The sequence below is a fragment of the Callorhinus ursinus genome, unplaced genomic scaffold (genome assembly GCF_003265705.2).
Source record: "Callorhinus ursinus isolate GAN/ISIS: 27379988/994484 unplaced genomic scaffold, GSC_fseal_2.0 scaffold43, whole genome shotgun sequence".
Taxonomy (NCBI): Eukaryota; Metazoa; Chordata; class Mammalia; order Carnivora; family Otariidae; genus Callorhinus; species Callorhinus ursinus.
The window spans coordinates 12,524,456-12,550,293 of record NW_027397105.1 but is presented as its reverse complement, the minus strand read 5'-3'; the positions used below and the strand labels follow the sequence as shown (position 1 = coordinate 12,550,293).

Below are 25,838 nucleotides of genomic sequence, written 5' to 3'. Positions count from 1 at the left end.
TACGCTCCAGTTCCCTGCTGTTGGGTTTACCCCCCACCCCTTCCCTGCGCCTCACTCCCTTATTTCTGCTCCCCTGCCCGGGGGACGCCTTGCCCACCTGCCCTCCTCAAAATGACCCCCTGCCCCAGACTCCTCCATGCTTGCTCCTGCTTCATTTTCCGCTCTGGCCCTTAACTGCTACCTGATACTTTATTTCTGTTACCTGACTTCAGCCTGGAAGGTCAGCCTCATGAGGCCAGAGATTCTTTGAGCTTTGTTCAATACTGCGTTCCCAGTGCCTCCAGTGGGTGCCCAGCACGTTAGTCGGTGCTCCATAGAGATCTACTAAATGGATGAACGTGTTGGTAGTAGTTGCTTTGCTTTTCTGAGTGTTTTTTCTTTATCCACAGTGGAGATGGTGCCAGCCTCAGATTTACAGGGACAACGTGTTCATGTACTGAGGGAGCCTTAGTCAGTGCCTGTCCTCATCTCCACTTGAACTCCGTGTCTGCTCCTGCTCCCCGAGCCTACTGCTTCCCGGACTCGTCTGATCCTGGTGCCACGAGAAGCTTTTAAGACATTGGCCCCCTTTTTCCTGGCCTGTTCCTGGCCTCCTTATGCCATGCTTCCTCCAGGCTGTGTTCATGCCTTTATTTTGCTCTGACCTCTGTGTGGCAGGTGCCACGTATTACTCATCACGGTCCCCAGGGCCTAGGGTCCGGTGCATGTTTGTTGAACTGCTGATTTTTGGAGACCACGGCCCTATCCTGTATCCCCAGCCCTTCCTCAGTCATCCCTCCTTCTCTTAAGTTGAACAGCCCTGGCTCCTTCAGTCGGCTCCTGTAGGCCTCCCTCTATTTGGGACCCTTCTCTCACTGCCTGTCACTCCTGTGAACCAAGTTCTGGGATGTTTCTGGCCTTTGTTAAGTCCCGACTTGTGGGAGCCCCGTCCTCAAGCCACCTTCGCTGTGCTCCTTCCTCTGGAGGAAGATGGCCTCCCTGGACTGGGGCTGGGGCTGGGGCTGCCTAGAGAGGCGTTTCAGAGCAGCTGGGGATTGGGGGGGCAGGGAGCAAGGGAGGACCGAGCGGCCTGCTGGGGCTGTGTGTCAGCTGCCAAATCCTACGCCGCCCCCACCCACAAGGGAGGACCTGGGCATTTCTCTGTTGGTGGCACCAGCACTAGCTCTCTTGGCTCCAGGGGGCCTCCTGGTGGCCCTGGGCTTCATGGGGCTGAGGTCAGCTCTGCCCAGCTGCCTGTGTGCCCTTGGGCCGTCTGACCCCTCAGGGCCCTGCTTTGTCACCTGCTGGTTCCCTGATGTGTCGGGCCTTCCACTCTGATGGACATGATCCTTTCGCAGAAGCAAGCTCTTTCTGTTGAGAAGTGACATGACTGTTGACAGGGACTGTTCCGGCTTCCATCTCCATCGCATCCGAGATGGAGGAGGAAAGCTGAGTTCAAGTCCTTTTCTAGGTTGCCACGCCCCTTTGGCCTCCCTCATTCCTCAGACCCTGCCTTGCCGGTGCTCCTGCTCTGCCCTTCACCCCTGGACCCATCCTGCTCCCTTTCCTGCCGCACCCCTGCTCCGGCCAGGCTGTCCGCTCCGCCAGCCCATAGTGGTCTCCCAGAGCCCCTCCTGCCCCCACAGTAAACGGCCTGCTGTGTGTCTGCCTCTGCAGCTCCACTTACCTTCTCATCCTGGCTGCCCGAGTCCCATCACTTGCGGCATTAGCCCAGGAGGGTCTGTTTTCTGTGAAGGCAGGGAAATAGAAAAAAGGTAGTTGGAATATAGGCCAAGCACAAAAAAAAAAAAAAAAGAAAGAAAGAAAAAGATAGTTCTTTAGTACCCGTGTTCTAGCCCTGAGTCACTGAGGCCTAAATCGTAACGGTCATCCCTGGCTGCTCTTTTTTCTTAGCCTCGGCCTTGAGTCCTTTTGGCTCTGTCTTTTCAACATACCCCAGAGTCAGTCACTCTGCACCCCACATGCCATCAGCATTCCAGTCTGGGCCATCATTTCCTCCGCCTGCCTCACTTGTCTGGGGTCAGAGGATTCTTGTGAACTGTGGCCACGCCGCCTGCCCTGGCACACCTCCAGAGCAGATCATGTCCTCCAGGCCCGGCTGGCTGTGGCCACCTTGGACCCCCTTTGTCCCGGTCCCACAGCAGGCCGGGCCCAGCTCGTCCCTGCCTCGGGGCCTTAGCATTCCCTTTCTCCTTCCCTCCGCCTTGCTCAGCCCCCTGCGTGCCCAGCGCCCAGCATTCCCTAGCCCCCTGCTTGCTTCCCTGTCCTTCTAGCCACTGATTTGACTACTGGAAATGGGGTCATTTTTTATTTTCCTCTTGTTTACCTTTATCGCCACAAGAATAAAGTGAACTTCTCCAGGGTGGCCCTTTGTCCTGTTCTCACCTCCCTCCAGCACCAACCAAGCACAGAGCCTGGCATAAAGTAGGTGCTCAGTAAAAACCTGTTGTCTTTACCTAAACATATGTGTAGCAAGTTCTAAAGTGATTACATGGACTTATAGGTAGGGCCTTGAAGACTCCTTTCACTATCAGTAGATGGGATTGTAAGTGTAAAGTAGAACTAGCATCAGGGCCCTGAGAACTTCGGCAGGGGCCACAGGCCCACAGGCCCAGGTGTGAGTCAGGAGTCCTCTAGGTTGGCTCCCAAAGACTATATGACCTCCCAGGAGAAGAGGTCGAGACAAGGCACATTTGCACAGGCAGGCAGAGAACGGGGGGGGGGGGGGGGGGGAGGTGCCAGGTGCAAACCAAGAAAGGCAAACTGTAAAGGCGGGGTTTAGTGGCTCTCTTGAGGGGGGACGGAGATTGACTTCAAGGGCCGGAGCTCAGGAAGTAAGCTTGCTGGCTCTGGGGCAAACTAGGCCAGTGTGCTAAACCATACTAGTCCTCTTCAAGTCAGAAGGCTCATACCTGTAACAGATGCTCATTTGTACATAGTTTGTACCTGAGGTCACCACACCTTCCAGGAAAATAGTTCTTATGTCGTCTAGGTCCAGCTGTGGTAGGAAGTATTGATACCCTGTAGGAGAGAAGAGCGGCAGGGTTCTGGGGGCCCATACTTTGCGGGGGGAGAGGTGTTGCTCCTTCCTGCCCTTGAGTGGAGGATTAGAAATGGGGAGAGGTAGGAAGAGGAAGCCGGAGGGTGGGAGGGTTAGGGTCTGTGCCCGCTGAGGCCTCTGTTCTGTGCTGGGGAGGACCTCATGCAAGGCCACTGTAAGCTGGGCTAGACTCGGCCAGCTAGAATGATCTCTAGAATGGTCACTTCCACACAGGAGCGGGTCAGCCTACATGAGGCATTTCTTTCTGCCTGCCGCCGTTTCTGTTGTTCGTGATGCCGTTCTTCCCAGCATGGGAATCCAAGTTGGCTTGGACGGTTGGTTCTTTGTGAGTGTGTATGTGTGCGTGTGTGTGTGTGTGTTCAGATGTATATAACACAACACTATTCCTAACTATTTGTCAGCATCCAGTTCATGACATCAAGTACATTCACATGGTTGTGCAACCGTCACCACCACCACCACCACCACCCATCTCCAGAACTTTTTTTATCTTCCCAAACTGAAACTCCAGAGCAGTTAAACAATAATGTTTGTCCTTTTCTGTCTGGTATGTTTCACTTAATGTAATGTTTTTAAGTTCATCCATGTTATAGCATGTATCCGACCTTCATTCCTTTTTATGGCTTGAGTAATACTCTCTTGTATGTGTATGCCACATTTTGTTTATCTGTTTATGCATCAGTGGACACTTGGGTTGTTTCTGCCTTTTTGCTATTGTGAATAATGCTAAAATGAGCATGGATGTACAAATATCTGCTTGAAACCCCTGCTTTCTGTTCTTCTGGGTGTATACCTAGAAGTGGAATTGCTGGATGATATGGTCGTTCTGTGCTTAATTTTTCAAGGACCTGCCAAACTGTTTCCCTCAGTGGCTATACCATTTTATCTTCCCACTAGCAGTGCACAGGGTTTCAGTTCCCCTCATCCTTGCCAACATTTGTCATTCTCTTTTTTATTTATTTTCTTAAATTAAAGCCATCCTAGTAGGTATGAAGTTATATCTCTTTGTGGTTTTAGTTTGCATTTCCCTAATAACTGATGATGTGTCGAACATTTCTTCATGTGCTTATTGGCCATTTGTTTATCTTCTCTAGAGAAATGTCTGTCCAAGTCTTTAGTCCATTTATTGTTTTTTTGCCAGTGAGTTTGAGGAGTTCTTTATATATTCTTCACTTAATTCTTTATCAGATCGTGGTTTGCAACTATTTTCTCCCATTCTGCGGGTTGCCTTTTCACTCTTGTGCTAGTGTCCTTCAGTACACAAAAGTTGTGTGTGGGTTTTTTTTAAGATTTTATTTATTTATTCGACACAGAGAGCATGAGCAGGGGGAGAGGGAGAGGGAGAGTCAGGCTCCCCGCTGAGCAGGGAACCAGATGCGGGGCTTCATCCCAGGACCCTGGGATCATGACCTGAGCTGAAGGCAGACATCTAACCGACTGAGCCACCCAGGTGCCCCTCGACACACAAAAGTTTTGAATATTGAGGAAGTCTAGCTTATTCTTTCTTTTGTTGCCTGTGCTTTTGGTGTCATAGCCAAGAAATCATTGTCAAATCCAATGTTACAAAGCTGTTGGCCTTGTCTTCTTACTAAGAGTTGGGTATTTTTTGCTCTTGCGTTTACAAAATTTAGGTCTCTGATTCAGTTTAATTGTGACGTATGGCGTAGTAGGCACTTGGTTCTTGTGGAATCCTGCTGCCGTGCTGATTGGGTGGGTAAGGAAGATAAAGGTATTCATTCCTGTGTTCCCTTGCCCGCAGTCTTAGGAGCAGGGTGAGCCTTGGTCGAGTGGTGATGGCTTCCCAAGGAGGGCTGAGGGCCCTCGACTGCTTGCTGGGAGCGTGTGTGTCTTTGCTGTGCAGCCAGTAGGCCAGTCTGGCACAGCAGGTACAAGAAGGAACTTCCTGGCATTGGCAGCAAGTGAAAAAGGTCCTTGTTTTATTCTTTTCTCCCTTAACAAAATAAGTTTAGCCAACCCTAACAAGGCCCCACAAAGGCAGGGAGGTTGGCTGACTGACAAAGCCCCGAGTGGGTCATTTGCACAGCTCCCCTACACATACCGTGTTGGGCTAAGCAACCCCTCTCCTTTCCGGTCGCTCCCAGGCTACAGCTCCAGTGTAGCTCCCGGTGCTGCTTGGGATTAGCAAATGCTCCCTCATTTGTGGGCCCCTTTCTGCTGAAACCGTGGAAGCCCTGAATGCCCCCGAAAGCCCACCCGCCCCTGGATGGGGCCAGAGCCGAATCTTGGAAAGGGGACCTCCGAGGTGATAAGTGCTCAGCCATGCCGTCTGTGTGAATGCACGTCAGAGCCTGGTAGGTTGAAGGTTAGCTCTGCGGGGCTGGTTGGCGCCAGCTGCCGCAGTAGAGGTCATGTGTTGAGGGAGGTCAGGATTTGGAAAGCTGGGCTTTAGTGCTTGTGCCTGTCTGGGCCTTGGCTTGCACGCCTGAAACGCCGGGCAGAGGGCGGGCAGAGGGCCTGGCCTCAAGCACCTTCCAGGCCTGGGTTGGAGGCAGCAGGCTGTGCGTGTTCTTCCTGCAGGAGCCTGAGTAGAGCCACGTAGGTCTCTCCGAGGGCCTCCCCTGTCAGCCATCACATCTTGATTATTTCTGTACCTGTGTGGTGTTGTGTTTTGTTTGTAAGTATACGAGTAATCGCCTTTTACTGTGGTTACAGGATTGTCCAGGCATCACCATGGTCCAATTTTAGAACATTCTCCTTCCCCCACCCCAGCCAAAGGAACCCTGTACCCCTTACGTATCACCCCTAATCCCCCCCCACACACACAACCACTAATCTCCTTTCTGTCTCTATCCAATTACTTGTTCTGGCCATTTCCTGTGAATGGAATTACGCAGTATGGCCACACCACCTCTTGCCTTTCAACTTGATCATCTGCCAGTTGCAACGGTCCTGGCCCCAGGGCTGGTGCTTAGAACCACACAGGCCCCCGAAGGTCAGGTTCCCTTTCTGGGCCCTGCATCTCCTTCACACCAGCTCCTGCCCCTCATGCACCTCAGACAGTGGAGGATTTGTTACTGTCTCACCTTTGCATGAGGAGCATCCTGCTGTCCACTTAACAAACGGGATTTTGCAAGGGTGGGTATTCCTACTTTAGAAAGGAAACATTTACAATATTTATTATGTTGTATATGTTATAAAATACTTATAAATAAAGCATGTTTACACAGTGAATCTGCAGTATAAACAGAGGGGTTGGCTTGTTTCATATATCATTCAAAAGTATGTGCTAAGGCTCATTATGAAGAGTGCCAGCATATAGGCATATAGAGGAAAATCATAATTCATTTCATCAAGGACCTTACCGTCTAGCATGGAGAACAGATGGGCAGGCCTGTAAGTGGGCTCAGGACTACATGCAGGGCTCTTTCCTTCAGAGAGGACAGAGTGACCATCCAGGAAGTAAAGGATGTGAGGCAGACATTTCTGGCAGGAAATGGCTCTTACGGAAGCCAGCCTGTTTATCGGTAGGTCACCTGGGCCTGTGAGGAAGGGGCTCTTGAGAGCCTCAAACCCAGGGTAGAGAGCTTGGGCTTGAGACCGTGGGAGCCGCTACGGCACGGCCATGTTTCTGCTCATGAACGGTTCTGGGGCCAGTACTGGCAGCCACAGGGAGGCCGGCCTAGCCCTAGGTTCTAACTGTTGAACAGTGCTGAGGAACCGAGCGCCATGCCTGGGAGAAGAGAATCCACAGACCTTCCCACTGTGTGCTGGATGCTCCTGCCATGCCTCCCTGAGGACACTCCCAGGTTTGAGGCTCCCATTTCCAACTCGATCTGGATCAGTGGGCAGTGGGATGACAGTAAGTTGGGCAGTAGGAAAGAAGTGGAGGCAACACTCAGACGTGGGCCTGCCTGTGCCTGGGAGCTTATGGGGACCCAGTGCAGGTGAAGTGTCTAGTGCTCCAAAGAAGGGCAGACACCCCACTTCCCACCCGGCCCTGTTGCGGTGTGGTGGGAAACCAGACCCTGATCTCCCCCAGGGCCTTGAGATAGGGACCGGAGGGCACAGAAAATAAAGGTGACCTGCTCTGCTACACTTGGGTAAACCCCTCAGTTTGGCCTGTCATTTTCAAGAGCCTGTTGGTAGTCCTCTTGGGCCAGCCGCCGGCCTCCAGTGTGGGCATGGAGGCCTGGCTTTCCCTCCGCTCTCAGGGAGAGGATGACCCATGATGCCTCAACTCCCTCCAGTCGAGCCAGGCCAGCTCGCTCCCTTCACCCTGCTGGCCTCTTCTCTGTCCGCGGGTAGGAGGCACGTGTGCCCAAACCCTTCCTCCCTTTTCCTTGTGGCAAGCATTCAGAGAAAATGTACTGAATAAATTGTCTTCTTACCACCACCCCCTTGCTTGATGGGGAGGGTGTGTGTGTGTGTGTGTGTGTGTGTGTGTGTGTGTGTGTGTGAGCGTGCGTGCACGCGTGCGTGCGCACTGAGAAACAGCAGGGGAAGCAGCCTGGGTTGTGTGCCAACCTTGAGCCCTCACTTTATGTGAACAGTATCCTCTCTAGTCTCATGGCAACTCTGTGAGGTGAGGGATTTCTTTTATTGTGGTAAAATATACATAACCAAAAAACTGCTGTGTTAACCACTTTAAAGGGTACAATTCAGGGGCATTTAGTACATTTGTAATGTTGTGCAATCATCACCACTGTCTAGTTCCAGAACTTTCTCATCATTCCAAATGGAAATCTCATACCCATTAAGCAGTCACTCCTCATTCCCCACTTGCCCACTCATCCCCTAGCAACCATTAATCTGCTCTCTGTCTCTGTGAATTTGCCATTCTGGATATTTCATCAAAACTGAATCATACAATGTTTGTCCTTTTGTCTCTGGCTTCTTTCACTTAGCGTCATGTTTTCATCTACGTTGAAAGTGTGTGTCAGTGTTTCATTCTTCTTACGGCCGAATACCATTCTGTTGTATGGCTAGACCACATTTTGTTTATCCATGCGTCCATTTTTTTTTAAAGATTTATTTATTTTAGGGAGAGAGCGCGAGGCGGGGGTGCAGAGGGAGAAGGAGAAAGAATCTCAAGCAGAGTCCCCACTGAGTGATGGAGCCCAACGCCGGGCTCTGTCCCATGACCCTGAGATCACGACCTGAGCCAAAGCTGCGAGCTGGGCTCTCAACTGACTGAGTGCCATCCATGCGTCCATTGGTGGACATTTAGGCTGTTTCTACCTTTTGGCCATTGTGAATAGTGCTGCTACAAACATTTGTGCACAAGTTTTGTTCAAACACCTCTTTTCAGTTCTTTGAGGTGTAAACCTAGGAGCAGAATTGCTGAGTCCTTATGGTAACTCCATGTTTAACTTTTTGAGGAGCCTCCAGACTGTTGTCTGTAGCAGCTGCTCCATTTTGCATTTGAAGTAAAGGATATTGTTCCTCCCATTTTACCCTTGTAGAAGCTGAAGCTTAAACTTTGCAGCTTGCCCAAGGTGACTTACGTGGTGATTGGCAGAGCTAGGATTCTGTTCTGTGGTGTGCCCTTGGCTCGTGGGCTCTGGAAACATAAAGCCCAGAGGCTACATTAGATCTTTGAGCCTTTGTGGGGAAGAAGGGGCTGGGAGCGCAGTCATGTTTGGCTCCCCCGCCCTGGGGTGATGGGTCCACAGGTGACAGGTTCTCCACACCGTAGCCCCCAGCATGGCTGGCCCAGCCTTCTCCTGCGGGCAGAGCTGTAGCAGTTAGGGTTCATGTTGGAGTCCTAAAGGGCAGGAAGGGGTGCGGAATCACCGCTTCCTCCAGATGAGGCCATGTGAGATCACAGACACAGACCTGTGCGGCTAGCGGCTCTGGTGTAGGGGATGGGTGTGAAACTGCCCAGTAAACCACAAGGACTGTAGGATCCAAGGGAGGCTGACCACACGCCTGGGCAGGGGACTTTGCTGGCTTCGTCCCGTGCAAGGAATGAGAGGAAAGAAGTTCTGCCTGGCGGACACCTATGGCAGCTTCTCGTCCATCCCCCGCTGCCCTGAGCCTCCCGCTGAGGTTGGAGGAAGGCTTCTCTGAGCCGCCAGAGGGGCTAGCAGGGGCTTTTGCTCACTCCGATTCTGGGTGGTTTCGTGGATATGTCTCAAGACTTCCTTTTCCATGGGTCTTTCCAAGTTTTCTCTGCGAACTTGGACTCTGAGGGTATCTGTCTAAAGAGAGCTGCTCACTGGGGAGTACTGTGGCCTTGGAGGGCAGAGAATCAGGTGGCCTGCTCTACACCTGGATGGCATGTGGTGTCCACCTCTTGAGAGAGGGACTCCTGATTCGTTAGACTCGGGACTCTGTGAGCAGTTTGGTAGTAGCAGGAAGAGCCAGAGACAGTCTCTGTGATCGTGACCAGCACGTGTTCCTGTCAGGGCATGGGGTTCCAGGGGTGCCCGAGATGGGGTGCAGTACTCACCCAGCAAAGCTCCCCAAGGGCCACCTTCCTGCCATAGGAAATTCCAGTCTAACCTCCTTAATCCCCAAGAAAGGATGTATGTGGTCTCTCCCTGGGCCTGGCTCAGGTGGCCTAACCAAGCCTCCAGCGTGGCTGCCCGGCAGGCCTCTGTCCGGGAGCTTATGGGAGCCGTTATTCTCCCCTCTGGGGAGGGCAGGGGAGATCATGTTCCTGCGTAGGCCCTGTCTGAGCTTGCCCATCAACAGGTCCTGCAGTCACCCGGGGCCACACTTGACCTGGGTGACCCCACTGGGTTCCAGGTCCCTTTACCACTCTGAGCCCCACTTGCAAGCCCGTCGGAGTGCCTTCCTCCTGAGGCTGTCGTCAGGGTGAACCTGTAAGTACTTCTCCGGAGCCGTGCCTGACCGTAGAAGACGGTTAGGATTATTCTCGCTACAGTGGCTCCCGCTGCAAGGGAGAGTCTTCTCGTCCTACCTGGAGCATACTCACCCCTACTTGTGGCCGTGTGCAGAGGTGCTGGCTGACTGCTGACACCAAGTAGCACTGCTTCTCCTCCTCCTCCTCAGGTGGGTCGTGGGGAGTGTGATGGAGCAATAATACAGAACACAGGACACGGAGTAAAAGCGTTCCCTAATTTTTCATTCTGTGTGTGTGTATGTGCCCATACACCTGTCCTTCCCAGCGCGGAATGCGTGGTTCTCTGTCAGTCGTGGGCAGATAGGTTTGAAATACACAAACTGTTGCAGGACCTGCAGTGCACTGGGTTGGCCTTCACGTTGAAAGGCACTTTTGACCTTGAGATTTTGTGAGCAGCTCTTCGCGCTGGGGGAAAGCCTTTGTTTCTGTGGGTCTCTGTTCTCCCATCTGATTGGAGAAGTGGAGCATAAGATGGAGTATGTCCATTCTATCCCAGTCCTGCCCGGGCTCTGGTTGTAGAAGCCCAGCTGCCTGGAGGAGGGCCCCCGGTAGCTCGAAATGGCCCCTCTTGGTCCTTCTGGCTTACTTCCCTCTTCTTTCTCCGTGGCTCGTAGAAGCTCACCTTCCCAAACTTCCCGGATCCAACAAGAAGTGGAGGCTACCTGTTTTCCCTACAGCGCACCTGCTTGGGCCAGGGATGGGGCTGGAGGTTGTCCAGGTGGTGAGGCTGCTGTGGGAGGATCTTCTGAAGCAAACCTCTGACAGGTGGCCACCTGCAGTGGACAAAGGTTCCCTTGGCCTTTTGTGGGCCAGTGGGCAGATGACGGGAGGGCTGGGTTCTCAGCAGCACGTTGGTGACATCCCTGGAGAGAGGCCCTTGTCTTAGTCCTCGTCTTAGCCCTTAGTCTTCGGCCTTGGGATTCGTTGACACCAGTGCAGCCCTACCGTCTTAGCAGGTGTGGTGTGGAGACCGGAAGAGGACTGGAGACCCCCAGAAGGCTAGAGGGCCGTCTGGTGACATTGCTGGCTGAGGACTTAACCCATAACTTGGCAACATAACAGAGTTGGGTGGCCTGCAGACAGCCATCCCTTTTTTGGAATCAAGCAAAACTAGGTGCCACTCAGCCTGGTAGGAGTCCTGGATTGCTAACCTCTGGAGGTGCAGAATGAGAGCAGGGAGCTTGTCAGATGGAGCCGGCCTCCCTGCTGACGGTATTGGGCTGAGGGGTTCCCTCTGGCTGGATTTGGATTGCAGCCTAGATATCCAAGCGCAGGGTCTGGCCTAGTCAGGAGATGGGTTGTCAAAGATCTCTTCTCTCCTCCGTGCTGAGAATGCAGATGGGTATGGCCCGCTCCTGCCCTGAGGTGGGGAGGGCCACAGCTGGACCCTCGGTTGAATCTGCCCGGGCTCTGGGTGCAAGAGCTGTGGCTGAGTGCCGACTAGTCAAGGGGCGAGTGGGGGTGGCGTGGCGGTGTCGGCAGCCTCAGAGGGGTGCGGGAGTAGTCATGAGAGGACGCACTGGCCGGGGCCTGGCCTTCAGTGCCCACCTAGGACAGTGAGCCGCTTGGTGGCAGGTGGCGCTGGCACTGGTGGGGCCTCTTCCCGCACGTGGCACTATTGAGGCTGAGGAGGAACTATTTGCACAGTGCTTGCCAAGTGCCAACCTGGGTTAGTTTTCCGGTTCTCCCTTCTTTTCTGACCGCCGTCGACTCTGCTCCCTTTTCCTCATATGTAACGGGATTAGCTAATGCCCGCCTCGTGAGTAATGTTTAAGGAGGCATGAAAGAGGGTGACACACAGGTAGTAAATAAATGGTCATTTCATGCAGCTGTTAGGTCTTTGCCTTTTTGAAAGCTCTTCTGGAAGGAGGTAGGGACCTCATTTTGCACACATAAAAAACTGAGGTCCACAGAGATTGTCGGAAGTCTTAGGGCATGGTTGGTGACTAGGTCCCATGACGGCGTTCAGCTGCAGGGTTAGCTGGGAAATCTCGCCAGTAGCTGGTTTCCATGTGTCCGGCAAACACAGTTACTGTGCCTGAGGGAATGGTGAGCAGGTTCATGACCCCGAACCCTGGAACAGTAGTTTCTAAAGACGAGCACGTGCCTTCAGATGGCGCACTAGAGAGTATAGTGAGAAGAAAGTATTACAACCTCTGTTGGTGTGTTTTATTGTCCCCGTTTAGCTTTCCTTTGTGTGTGTGATAGTTTATAAGGCGTTGGCACAGTGGCACAGGTAGATAACTTATCGTGTCCACGCATCCATGTGTCACAGGTGGGCTTACACTGGCAGCTGTGACACCCATGAGTCCAAGCATGGGGGAGGAGGTTGCATCAAGGACAAAGGAGGAAAAGTCACCTTGGAAAAGCTCCTCTGCTGTCTCCTCTCCCCTCTCGGCTCTGTGGTCCTGCTCATGGCCCTAATCCTCACGGTGGTCCACAGCATCAGTGTCCTTGTTTCATTTACCAGAGGACCCACCCCAGAGAATCCATGAGCCTTGTCAGTACCAACAGGGAGCGTGTGCTGCTGCGTGGGGTAGGCTGAGCTGAGAGAGCCGAAGTCACCACCCCTAGTTCGCCCAGAGAGGGTTCAGATGGGGCAGTGGCATGACATCAGAGAAGACCTGGGATTAGAAATTCTGAAGAGTGGAGGGGCTGAAACTGGAACAAGGCGGGGTGGGGAAGCCTAGAAGGATCCTGCGGGCCCTGCCCTGGGTTGGAGGGGTGCACTCTTGAAACTGCAGCGCTCATCTGGAGAGGGGGACTCAACCCCTACATGCTTATGGGTCTCTCCAGCCAGAAGACCAGTGGACGGGTCCCAGGCCTCCTCCCTTGCTCACTGCTCCTGAAAACCCCCCTTGGTGGGCCCCGATAACCCCCCAAGGCCCCCCCCCCTCAGCCCGAGGACTCTCCAGGAGGGCCCAGGAGAGATACTACAGGGCTGCTGTACTAGGAAGAGCACTGGTCTTAGTATGCATGTGGCCCACCGTCAGAAGTGGGACTGTGGTCCTTCCTCCAGTCCCCACCTGAAGTCAGAGGCCTCCCTGTGAGCTCACAGCTGGCTCTCCTGCCCTGCCACCTCCATTCTGAGCTGAGCCCAGATAGTCCATAAGGAAAGGCTTCTCAGAGCTGGGAACCTTACTTCTTCCCCCTCCAGTGGACCAGAGAGCCGGCAGCTGTGCTGGGTGAGGGCTCTGGAACGCAGCGCTCCTCTGGTCTGGCTTCTGTAGCTGGGTACCAGCAGATGAGGAGGGAGCTGGCAGTGTGTCAGAAATGCTGGTGGGTTGGCCTGGAAAGTACCAGGAAGCTCATATGCGCTCAAGCTGGAGGGGGTCCAGGAGCTTCCTGCTTCCTCTCGTTTGACAGATGAAGAAGGGTTTCCAGGAGCGGGTATAGTTGGTCTGAGCTTGGCATCCACACCGGACCCAGCATCCTGACCTTCAGACCAGGCCTCTTCCCCATGCCTGGCAACAGGGAGCTTGCAGCTGGACAGGGGTAGGACCTACCCTCAGAGCTTTAGGAGGGAGGCACCTGATAAAGGAACCCTAGCTGGCCACCATTCGCTTTTTCTCCCCCTGCTGTTTCGTCAGGAACCCAACTAAGGAAGCGCCGAGTCCTTGGGGGGCGCTCAGTACGGAAGCTGGCAGCTGTCCCGAAAGTGGGGGCAGCCTCCGCACCTCATGCCCCACACCACCGGGGGTCCTGGCCAAGGCTTTCCTCCCTGTGAGAGCCACCAGAAAGGCGCATTAAGGTAGTGCCTTGCCTGACTCCAGGCCAGGAGCTCTTTGCCCTTGGTATGGTGACAGCCATGGAGCCTCATTTCCCGCCCAAAAGTGCTTCCTGTTTGGGGGGAGGGTGAGAGGCCAGAGGATGCAGGGCTAACAGATCATCTTTAGGAAGGTTCTCCTTGCTGACCCTCACCCCAGTAGGAATCTCTTAATGCCTTCTTTGCTTGTTCTTGGTGTTCTTTTCCTCATTTCAGTGTCTAACGGTGTCAGAAAAGGAAAAAAGCTATTATTTGTTGTTTCGGCACTGGCCAGGCAGCCTCGCGGGCAGTCCTGGAAGGTGGCGGGGCGGTCACCTGCCCCGAGCAGGCTTGGCCTACCTTTAAAGCATTGATGATATATGTGTGGCTCCAGCCTGCCAGCCCCACAGCCCGCCTTTCAGGATGTGGCTTCTCTCCGGCTCCCTCCTTGCCTCTAAAAATAACCTTGCTATTTTGGAACCATCTCCTCTGGAGCTTTTTCTCACTGCTCTCTTGGATCAGTAACCCCTGTGAGACCAGACTCTTGGCTGCCTCTGTCCTCCCAGCTGTCCTTACGGACTTGTCCCCTTCCTGTCTCTCTCCCTTCCCCCAGTACCAGCTGGGATCTTGTTCTCCAGCTAGGAAGGAATGTCCAGCTGGGTGTCCTCCGAGAAGAGCAGGCCTGTCACCTCTCCTCCCTGGGATGGGTAGGGAGGAAGTGGGGCCATGAGGGTGGGGGTGAGGCAGAGCACCACCCTTTGCCTCTGTTGTAATTGGGGATCCACACAGCTGCGAGAGGTTCAGGTGCCTGTTGAAGGGACAAGGGCCGGGAGGGCCTGGGGATATGGGGACCGTCCATGCTGCCTTCCTCTGGCCCCTGAGTGCTGGCCTCTGCGTAACTCCCTGCCCCGTCTTCTTCTTGCAGCCCACAACCCTGCCTCAGGGCACCATCAACATGAACCAGTGCACAGACGTGGTGGATGGGGAGGGCCGGACAGGCCAGAAGTTCTCCCTGTGCATTCTGACCCCTGAGAAGGAGCATTTCATCCGGGCAGAAACCAAGGAGATCATCAGTGGGTGAGTCTGCCCTGGGCATTTTGGGAGGAGGCACCCCTGCCTACCAGCAGGTTCTTGGACCAGTTCCTTTTGGCACAAATTGGGCAATATCGCCATCACTTTCTTCCCCAAGCGTGTCCCCTCTTCTGAGTCCCTCTCTCTTCACAGCGCCACCATGTGCCCAGTCACCACACCAGAAACTGGCCTCACCCTCCACCTGTCTTTGCGTCACCCCCACATGCACATAACTCTCCCCATGTCCCGTTTCCCTGGGGGCCCCCCTCTGCTGGCGCTGCCCCACTTCCAGGGCTGCCTCGGCTTCCCTCAGCCTCTCGTTGGTCTCCCCACCTCCATTCTCACCCCTCCACCTGTGTATCACTTGAGCACAAGGGGTTCGGTCCCCAGAGCCCATCTGACCTTGCCTCTCTCCTGCCTGAAGCCCCATTACCTGGGAGTCAAGTCCAAGTTCCTTGGCTGGCCTCAGGAGGCCCCTTCTCAGCCCTCCAGCCTCACTCCCACCACCCTTGTGTTCCTCAGCACTGAGCTGCTTGTCACCGCACATCCCCGTGCTGCCCACCAGCTCCGTGCCTTCGCTGCTACCCTGCCTTCAGTCTGGAATGACCCCTCCTTCCTTGAGGCTGTTAAAGTCAGCGAAGGCAGCGAATGTCCACCCTTCCAGGAAACCTGCCCCCCTGAGGCACTGGGCACCATCAGCTGGCTCTTTGTGTCTGGGTGCACATCTGGCCTCCTGTAGCCAGCAGTAGGCCCTTGACGGTCGGGGGCCGTGTTTCATTCCTCGTTCTCAGGGCCTGCACACAGCACTCACTCCAGGTCCGCTGTATGCACTGCCCTTCTTTGTCCAGGTGGAAAGAATAGACAGTCTCTGAGTCACACCCCTGCCCTGGCCATGCCCTGATCGGAGGCTTAGGGGAAGCCCTGGGAGGTGGAAGGGGGCCCAAGTTTCCAGGTAGCTGACAGTCTGGGCGAGCAGAGCTCTGTGCTCCTGAGCTCATGCAGTGTGTGTCTTCCAGGAGTCCTTGCTCCTGGGGCGCCTGTTACCAGCTCTGTGTGACCTAGCCACACAGTCCGTGCGTCGTGAGCAGGCTCAGCAAACCCGGCCAGGAGCTCAGGCGCTGGATCTTGGAGAATCCCATTGGTCCTTCGAGGCTGAGAAAGCTTTGAGAGAAAGTGAATTGGGGAGTGGGGGGGCGGAGCTAGGGATACTGGGCTGATTATTGTAGTGCAGAGTGGAGGGAACTAGAAGGTGAAGGCTTTTGGTTTCAACAAGTAAAAAGACTTAGAATACTGGCTGAGCTTCAGGGTCTCAGGCCGAGGCTGCTCGCTGTGTGAGGAAGCGGGAACAGTGGTCAGAAGGTCCCCAGGTTTTGCTGAGTTCAGAAGTTCAAATCCACTCTGTCAGGCTGGAGCTGAGGGCCAGAGCTGCCCTGCACAGTGACCAGCGGACCCTCTGCTGGGGGTGCCAGCTCACCCTGAGTCCTTCTTCCTTGGAGAGAGGCAGGTTTGCATTTTTAACTCCTAGGGGCGAACAGCAGGACCACTTTGCCTCTCCCTCTCTCTGGTCTTAATTCTAGAACCATATGGTTTAGGAGTGTAGAGGGCTCAGGGAGCCTGGACGGCTCAGTCAGAAAAGTGTAGGACTCTTGAGTTCCGGAACATGGGTTCGAGCCCCACATTGGGTGTAGAGATTACTAAAAAATAAAACTTAAAAAAAATATAGAGAGAGGGCTTTTACAGAGCCCCTCATTCTACAGTTGGGAGACTGAAGCTATGGAAATGCGAGGACCTTGAACAAGGGACTGCAGGCATGAGGTATAGCACGGAACTGCTTGCTCCTCCCGGCTCATGCTTGCTGCTGCGGCCCTGTCTGGCAGGCACACCTGTACCGAGGTGCCACTGCCCTGCGGGAGGCCCTGGGGGAGAGCTAGCCCTCCCCTTGGGAGCTAGGTCTCATGGAGGATCCTGATTAGCACAAGGGATGGGAAGGGGTGTCCAGGGTTCCCAGGACAGGCTGGGGCATGTGTGAGCTGGGGGACCAGGTCAGTGATGTCATGGTCTGCCACATGGCATGAGGAAACTCACAGCTGACGGTGCCTCTGTCGGGTGGCCCAAATCCTAGCATCAGGCACCTGCCACAGGCCAGGGGACCGCTTGTCCTGATCCCCTCTCCTAAGGTCACTGCACGTACAGAGGCGGGGACTGCCTTTCCTGTGCAGCTTGAGTAGACAAGGTCATTGGTGGACCAGGATACCAGATGGGTGTGTTCTCTGGGTCCTGCATGTAGGCTGGGCCATCCAGGTTTGTGCGGTGGCTCAGGAGCATACCCGGCCCTTTCCCCCGTCCTCATCCTGGGGCTGGGCCTAGCTCATCCCTGCCCAGTAGGCAGGGTTTGCACCATGACAACCTGTCCCTGGGCCCCTGCAGCCCCTCCAGCGGCCCCCAGCAGCAGCTTGTCTTCACCACCCTCTGGTACACTAGGCCTCCTTTAGGGAGTCAGGTGGGGTAGTGTGCCCTGGGTACAGACTTCTGCCTCCGTCTTCCCTCCCTCCTCTGCCTCGCGCCTTTGTGGACAGATGCCTCCCTTGGTGTCCTCACCACCTGGCACAGCTCCTTTGCCAGATAATCTTACCTGTGGGCTCTTAGACCCCGAGGTGGGGGTAGGTACCCAGCTCCCTAATGAGGTACAAACTTCCTCTGGGCTGACTTAGAGCAGGGGTAGTTGGGGACAGTCCATCCAGACTTCTTTCTGGAGTCTTTTCTGAACAGAGGCCTCTGGGCTGCCTGAGGCATCTCTCCCAGAGCTGGGCGGAGAGAGTTGGCAGTTCTCTTTTCTCAGCGCTCTCGTGCCAGGACGGGCCTTCAGGATGTTCGGGGCACAACTTAGCACAGCTCTTTTAGAGGAGGTGGGATGTGTGCAGGAGTTGGCGGGGTGGGGGGGGAAGCGCTTTCCCCCTTCTCTGTGCCCCTACCTCTCAGTTCTGCCCCCCTCGGTCTCACTCATCCTGGCTCTGCCGTCAGAGCTGGGGACCCCACTCCACCATGTCCTGGCACTCACTTCCTCCACGGATCCCATGTCCACATTCGCCCCTGGCCTCTCTTCCCTGGGTGTATTTTACATGGTAACACATCCAAATGACATTATACGCTTCCTGCTGGGCTTCCGTGAGAAATCCGAGTGCAGGGGACACATTCCGTCATCTGTCCCAGGCCAGCCCCAGCCCGCCCCTGCCTGTGCTCAGCCCCCGAGTCTCCAGCTGTCTTCGGGCCGGTGCAGGAGCTCGCTGAGCTCCGTCAGTCAGCAGTGCAACAGCGGTGCAGATCTCTTCCCTCGGGGCCCTGTCGTGCAGGCTCGCCGCTTTGCCTGCTTGTCCGTGTCGCCACGAACAGCAGCACACGGCCATTGTGCACCTGCCTGTCACACTCCCCGTGCTCCTGAGGCCCCGGAGGACGAGGTGACTTTGTGAAGCAATCTCTCCTCAGTAAAGCTCTAAGAGGGACCGTCTGCAGACACAGCTTGCTGGTGTCAGCCCTTGTGGCAGGCTGGAAGGGAAGTCTTTTACCTCCGCAAGCATGTGAGTTCCTCAGATGACACGACTGAGGCCCTGAGGGTCTGCTCATCTGCCAGCCTTGCAGACACAGTCATGCCTCTTTTCTTGCTTTGGGGCCACAGAGGAGTGACCCACAGGACCTGGGCCTCAGGTCTCGGTGGTGCCGGCAGTGGTTCGTGCTCTCAGCAGATACTGAATGACCTGCCGAAAGCTGAGTGGGGCTCAGCCCACATGCTGTGATCCCCACACCCAAGCCCACTTCCCCAGCTGCCAGCTCGCAACAGCACAACCAGCATACCCTCCTGAGGCTGTCCTAGAAAGGTCACTGACTGTGACTGACCTCCCTCCCTCCACCCCACATTAAAGAAGCACCTCTGAGAGCTGAAGACATGAGCCCTCCCTCCCGATGCAGGCTTGAATGCTGGTGGTGTCCGCAGCCTCCAGCGAGGGTGCTGGCCGCGCAGGCTCTGCCCCACGTTGCAGTTCAGCCGCCGCTGCCAGGCCCAGGGTGGCAGCAGGCCCAGCACAGACCCTCATGTTCTGGGGAGAAGGGGACCAGAGGCTCCTGCAGTACCTTCCCCTCTGCAGAGAGCATCCTTCACCACCAGGCCCCTCCTGTCTTGCACTCCTCCTGTTCCCCTCATCCAACCCTCCCAGATGTTAATGAAGCTTGAGTGAGGCAAGCAGTGGACATGTCATGGCTTCCTCTGCCCCCTGGTTTCAGAGATGAGGAGACTGAAGCCCACAGGGGCAGGAAGCCACCCAGGGTCGTGGGTAGAGGGTGGCAGAGCCAGATCTGTATCAGGCCTCCTGCCGTCAGCTGCTGCTCTTCCCATGCTCCCCTACTGCCTTCCCTGCTCCTGGTCTGGAGTGGACCTTCCAACATGTGGGCCTTGGAGTGGGTCCCTGGGCAGCTCTGCTGGGCCTTCCCCAAAGCCAAGGTGCCCAGAGCCCTCAGTGTGCAGGTGGGGCCCAGAGGTGAATGAATGGGTCTAGCTCCGGAAGTGACCCGTCACAGAGAACTTTGGTAGCACAACTGCTGGTTTCCTGCCTCCAGAGCCCTAAATGATACCCAGTAGCAGCCCATCTGTGCATTAGCCAAATCTACCATGGGAGAACAATTTTAAAGCCAGGTCTAAGCCCTGAAGATGGGGTCAGTGATGGAAACCATGATGTGCTCTACACTCTGAGGCCTGTGGTCAGGCCTGCCACTCCAGCAGAGTGAAGCACTCTGCATGCCTGGGCCGGCCACAGGGCCCTCTCCACCTGCACTGTGGTCATTGTGGGGTCAGCATCTGGGCCTGCTCCCAGCACAGCCTGTGCTTGTCCTGGGCTCCACTCTTAGCACTTCCCCAGCGGTGGCAGTCTCAAGTCTGGGTCATGCTCTGCCCTGCTCAGCTACCCAGAGACCTGGCCACTCGGTGGGCGCCCCCAAGTAGGAAGCATTGGGCCTAGAGCCTAGACCACCCGATAAGGTTCCTAGGCCCTGAGCACAGAGGTCTGATCCAGTGCTCTCTCCTCTTCTCTCCCCAGATGGCTAGAGATGCTCATGGTCTATCCCAGGACCAATAAGCAGAACCAAAAGAAGAAGCGGAAGGTGGAGCCTCCCACACCACAGGTAGGCAAAGTCGTGTCCCATCAGTGGAGCTGGGACGAAGTGAGAGCTCCCCAGAAGGTTAGAAGACTTCAGAACCCAGCCTAAAATTAGGGGTGAGAAAAAGAATACAGATGGGGCTGAAGTGGTCATCAGCCCTGCATGGTCTCTCCTTTCCTCCAGCGGTCTGTGGGCTATAACCTGCATGCTCGTCTCCAAGCCACAGGGCAGGACCCTCCACAGGATAGGGTGGCTTTACTCATATGCTCTGGGGCCGCCCCAGGAGGTTTCCAGTGCGTGAGCCGGCGCCCAGCAGCGGTATTCCAGCATGTGTCCCTTCCCTGGCTGTCCTCCTAGCTGCTGGGGAGCAAAGGGCATGCTTGGAGGGGCTGTTTGTGTACATGCATAGCCTCGTGCAGGCAGGGAGGGTTCTAGTGTGTCCTGGCTGAGTGAGGAGCTCTCAGCGGATCCTGTTCCTGCTCCGGGTTTGACCATAAATGGAAAAAACGGGCAAGACCTTGACTTTTGTGCCCCTGCCCTAACTCCCATTTGACCAGAGTTGAGAGGTGGCTTGGATAGGTCCCACCAGGTCCAGTCCTTCCCCAAAGGCCACTCTCCTACTCGTCTGCGGGGACACAGGGCACCCAGAAGGGCTCTGCACCTTCCTGCCATGCTCCTCACGCTCCTGGGGCCCCGGTGGATTGAATTAACATTTCTGAGCCTCCTTGAACTGCTTTACAGAATGGGCCTTACAGAATAACAGCGTTTAGACTAGTTCTGCGTTTCTATAGTGATGCCTTGGAAGCAGTGCTGGAGCAGAGCTCCTGCCTCCAAATCAGGCAAGTGCATGTGCAGTAGACACGTTTTGGGATCTAGTTACAGGATTATTGTGCACATGGAAGGAAGCACCGAGCCCTTGATGGGTGCTCAGCAAATGCTCCTCTCTGTTCCAAACTTCAGTGTTACCAAGTGCTTTGCCTTGCCTGATTGAAGCTCACAGCAACTCCAAGAGTGAGCGGGACGGGAATCGGGGTCCCTTGGGCACCTTGCAAGGCCCAGAGTCTGGCAGGGAGCTAGCCCATGACAGAACCTTAGCACCCCCCCCTCCCTGGGGCTCAGCAGTCCTTACTTGCAGCTCTCTGCTTCACCGAGTGGTAGAGGTCTGCCTGGGCAGGACGGGGAGGGGGGGGTTGGCCGGGGTGGGCCCCCCCCCCCCCCCCCCCCCCCCCCCGCCGCCCTGCCTCACCCCCCACAGGCCCTGATGGAGTGCAGCCCTGGGCCTGCTCTCAGCTGATGGTCATTGTTTGCCCTCTGTCCACCCTCCCCAAGGGGAGCCTCAGGCCAGCATCCCCTGGAAAGTAGTGTATCTGGCAAGAAGTCAGCAAAATGCAATCAGAGACCTTCCTGGAGACTGAAAGTAGGGCTTCCTGCTGGCGAACCGCAGATATACACACAAATCCCCCAACACTGCCCAGTTTGAGAGAAAAATCCCAGGCAGAATAACAGCGTTTAGGCTAGCTCTGCATTTCTATAGTGATGCCTCGGAAGCAGTGCTGGAGCAGAGCTCCTGCCTCCAAATCAGGCAAGTGCATGTGCAGTAGACACGTTCAGCCCAGATCAGGGCATTTGGTTGTGTCCTTCCTGCCTGCCCTCTCCCCTCCCTCCAGATACTGCTGGCCATGGCTGAGCTTCACTGCTTCACGGGATCACAGGGTAGGGAGATCACCCACTTCTCTGAGGGTCTCTCAGAGCCCAGGTGTCCCCGCCTGCTCTGCTCTTTCCTTCTGTGCCCGGCAGAAGTCAGCCTGGCAGGACTCTTCCTTCTGTCCCTTGCTCCCAGGAACATCACATTTGATTCCACTGGTTTCTGGAAGCTGTGAACTTTCATCTGGGGCCCATCTCCCTGTGACTCAGTCTCATGAGGTCATGCAGGGTGTCTCCAGAGAGGAGTGGGGGATCTCTGGGCAGGCCTCCCCTTCCACAGCCTGACGCTGAAGGTGTTTGGGTGCCCCAAATGGAGCAGGGAGGGAAGCCAAAAGCCTTCGGGGCCCCTGTAGAGGCAGGAACCCAAGACCCTGTATCTGGCCTCATTCCTCTGTGGCCGGAGAGAGTCTCAGATAAAACCAGCGGGGATTGGGAAGTATTGCTGTGCTGTACCCTGCCCTCCGGCAACTCAGGCAGCAGAGCCCACAGGGTCCCACTCGGACAAGGATGTCTCCAGCAGTTGGGAGTTCCGGCCGTGGGGAGTATAGTCACTGAGTGGTTTTCTAAGAGCATCAGAGAGAGACCCAAGCAGGCCCTGAGGGAGGAAGCGGATCAGGCTGCAGGGTGAGCAGATAGCCTCTAGGCTGGCGGCTGGGGGCCCAGCAGAGCCCAAGGCAGCAAGGAGACGGGCTGGCCCTGGCCAGGACCTCTGAGGCCTGAGAGGTGTGGGTTCCAGGAGCTGCTGTTTAGCCCCTGTTCACCCCAAGAGGAAGGACTTTTCCTGATACTGAGATGCCTAGACAGAGGAGTAATATCCACTCTGGATATGACTAGGATAGGAAGGATGGAGATCTTACCACCCTCTCCCCAAACCCCAAACCTGGGACTCTGGCAAGGCCAGGGGTCGCGTGTCTCCCCTGCCAGGTGTGTGGGTTGGGAGGCTTGGTTCATTAGGTGGAGCTCTGGAATGCTGGTTCCTCCTGTCTCCCCAAGCCCCCAGGCTCTTGGCCCTTACTTCTCGGCCTTTCTTCAGAGACCTGTAAAACAACAGACCTCAGTGTGAGCAGAGGCATGCCAGGACCAATGTCCCTCCTGGTCCAGTATACTGTTCCTCTCAGGCCCACACGTGTGTCGTGAGTTGCTCCCTCTTCTCCAGTGTCGTGTTTTCTGCTTGGGTGCCTGCTGCTACACCCACTCCAGGTCCTGTCCCTCCTTCTCGTTGGGCCCCTGCTCAGCTACTATGCCCGGGAAGTAGAAAGGAAGGCTTTCTATAAACCCCCTCTAGAGAGCATGCCGCATGCAGAGGCTGCAGCGGCCGGTTGGCCGGGGCCTGCCTTCCTGCCCTGTGTCCTCTTTCCTCCCTGCTTTGAAAACCCTTTCTGAGCAACCAGATAAATAGCACAGACCTCATCATAGCATGGAAGCATTGACTGCCCTGAGCAGTGCAGGTATCCCAACCCTGCAGGGACTAGCACGTAGGGGACCTGGCACTTCTTCCTCCTTCCTCTCCCGTGGGCACCCGTGGTCTGTGTCGTTGTGAACCCCAGCCACAGCGGTGACAGTGTGGGGAGCAGAGGCAGTGTCGCATAGTGCCTGTGCCAAGTCTTACTCACCACACATCTGCTTGGGAGAAGAGAAGCAACTTTACCCAGAGATCAGGCTTCCCTGTACCACCCACCCACCCCCTCTCCTGGAAGCCAGCGTGCCTTTGTTCCTGCCGCCGGACTGCCCCTGTCTCCACTCACGCGATAAGGCCTGGCATAGAGGCAGTAGAAGGCAGAGCCTCCAAAGGAGGCAAAGAGAACTGCCTGTGGACCTTGGCTGCCATTCAGGGCCCTCATTCTCTGGGAAAAGTTCTCCAGAAGTGGGGAGCACGGAGAGGGATCTGCGGATGCAGCCAAGCCTGCACAGGTTGGGAGGCCCAGGGCCAGATGGTGGGTCTGTAGCCATGTGGTGCTGAGAAATGTATTTGTTTCCCAAGCTCCCTGTCATGGCCCCTTGGATCTCAGGCCTAGAATTTCCTCTGCCTCTTGGGGATCCCTGCCAGCCCACCCCCTCACCGTGGGAGTCATCCAAGCACCAGAGAGGGGTATGCATATGCCGCGGGCACTTCACCCACAGCGTGGGGCTGAGAGCTTTGGCAGCCAAGGCTGCCTGCTCCCCTCCGAAGCACAGCCACCTGCCTCTTCTTCTTTGGCCCTTTCTGGCAACCTCTACCTGCCCTTGGTGCGGCCGGTTTTCCACAGAGGGGACAGATTGACCAAGGCCAGTCTTTACGTCACCCCACTCAGCTCTGTGGGAGGAATCCCAGCTCTGCTCTGAGCCCACCAGAGTATGCCCAGTCTCTGGCTTCTGGCCTTTGAACAGAAGACTCAGTTGTTGGAAGGGGCCATGGCAGGGGGACCTAGAGTGACTTCTGCTTGAGGGAAGCATTCCTGGGACATGGATTGAGGGCAGTATACTGACTGGAGGGACAGGTGGCCCTGGGGCCGGCTCTCCTTAGATCATTAGAGCCCGGTTCTGTTGGAGCCCTCAGGAAACTGTGTGAAACCATTGCCATTTTATTCCAAGAAGTCCCCTTCTCGCAAGGTGGGTCAGAGCTGTAGGGATTCTCCAGCCTGGGAGCGAGGTCTGTTGGTGGCTCTGACCATATGGGCAATCGGGTGTGTCCTGGGTCTGTGGGAAGAGCCTTCCTGTCTTTATCCCGTCTCATGAGGCCTTGGACTCCTTGCAAAGCTAAAGAAAGCTTTGGACCTGATAAAATGCCTGTCTTTTCCCATTGGGATACCTGGTGCTGTGGCTTCTCAGTGGGTCCTTTAGGCTGCCCGTCCAAAGCACTCCCCCACCCTCCTGCCACTCCCGAGGGTGCCTGGTGGTGGAAGGCTTGAACCCCCACTCTGGCCCTTACTGTCCTTGTGAAGCCTGGGAACACCGTCCTCTCGGCCCAGGCAACCTCCCCTGCGAGGTGTGCTGGGGAGGACAGGATGGCGCAGTGATGAACCAGAGCCCAGCACATAGTCCGCGCTCAGTGGCTGTCAGAGAACCTGCTGGTTGATACCGGGTCTGTGTGCGTGCACGCACGGACACATAACCCATGTCATCTGTGAGCCTTGCCAATGGCCCCAGCTCAGAATTGGGTTTAGGTAGGTTTCTAAAAATGAGGTTGGGGGCGCCTGGGTGGCTCAGTTGGTTGAGCGACTGCCTTCGGCTCAGGTCATGAGCCTGGAGTCCCGGGATCGAGTCCCGCATCGGGCTCCCTGCTCAGCGGGGAGTCTGCTTCTCCCTCTGACCCTCCCTCCTCTCATGTGCTCTCTCTCTCTCTCAAATAAATAAATAAAATCCTTAAAAAGAAAATAAAAATGAGGTTGGGCCACCAGGATGGGAGTGGAAGGTGGGCATTTGTATGTTATCCCCCATGTTTTGGGGAAGACAGCTAGGACGTGTCTGACTTTTGAGAGGCTCCAAAGCCATCTTGCTGGCAGTGCCCTCTGCAGCTGGCACCCAGGGCCTTGGGCCAGGCAGGGGGCTTGGGCCCAGGGTGTGCGCTAGTGCTGTGGGGTGGCTGGGGATCCCAGTCCTGTCTTTGTCTGGGCTCTAGGTTTGAGCTGTTGAGTGAAGGTTCTCTGCATGCTCTGGAAATGAACTGCCTGTATCTAAGTACCTCCCGCTTGAATGCTTCTCCCACAGAGCAGCACCAGTTCTGATCTGGGGAGAGACGGCATGGACACTGTTCCCATCTGGGCTACAAGCTGCTGTCTAGTTTGCGTGGGGGAGCAGGTGGGAGGGCATGAGTGCAGATTGGATGTTTGCGTTGTATCTGATGACTCTTTCCTTCACGTAGGGTCCCAGGTGTCCCATTTTAGCTTTCTAGGGCCAAAAGGGAGAGGCTGGGGAGGCCAAGGGCTGGCCCAGACACGGGTGCTGTATGAGCACATGCTTTGCGTTTACCCCGCAGGCCATGTCAATGGTGTATTCTTTCTTTACCCTGTGCCGTCTTTCCTGACTCGTGTCCTAATTACCTATAAGTCTAGGAACGACAGACTCTGAGCCAGCCACTTGTCATCTCACCTTTAATGCCTGGTCCACTGCTCTGGGCTCTGTGGTTTTGTCGGCAGGGAGAACTTGCATGTGTTTGATACTGGAACTCCAAGCAGAAACCCTACGTCTTTGCCCCGCGTATTTGCCAGCCCTGGCCTGAGGCCAGTGGGACCAGGCCCTTTTGGGGGTACTGACTGGGGCCGTAGAAGAAAAAAGGCCACAGTGCCATCCAGGTGGAGCGTTCA

General features: G+C 55.5%; 1 protein-coding gene across 9 annotated transcripts in view; it reads left to right on the top strand.

Annotated features, from left to right (window-relative positions):
- MPRIP (myosin phosphatase Rho interacting protein) overlaps window positions 1-25,838 on the top strand; it is a 153,170-nt gene that overhangs the window by 66,793 nt on the left and 60,539 nt on the right. For all 9 annotated transcript variants that reach the window (XM_073881824.1, XM_073881825.1, XM_073881822.1 and 6 more), the window contains 2 exons: window positions 14,561-14,712; window positions 19,791-19,875. In XM_073881824.1, coding sequence (XP_073737925.1) covers window positions 14,561-14,712; window positions 19,791-19,875 — 237 coding nt within the window. The remainder of the gene's footprint in view (window positions 1-14,560; window positions 14,713-19,790; window positions 19,876-25,838) is intronic.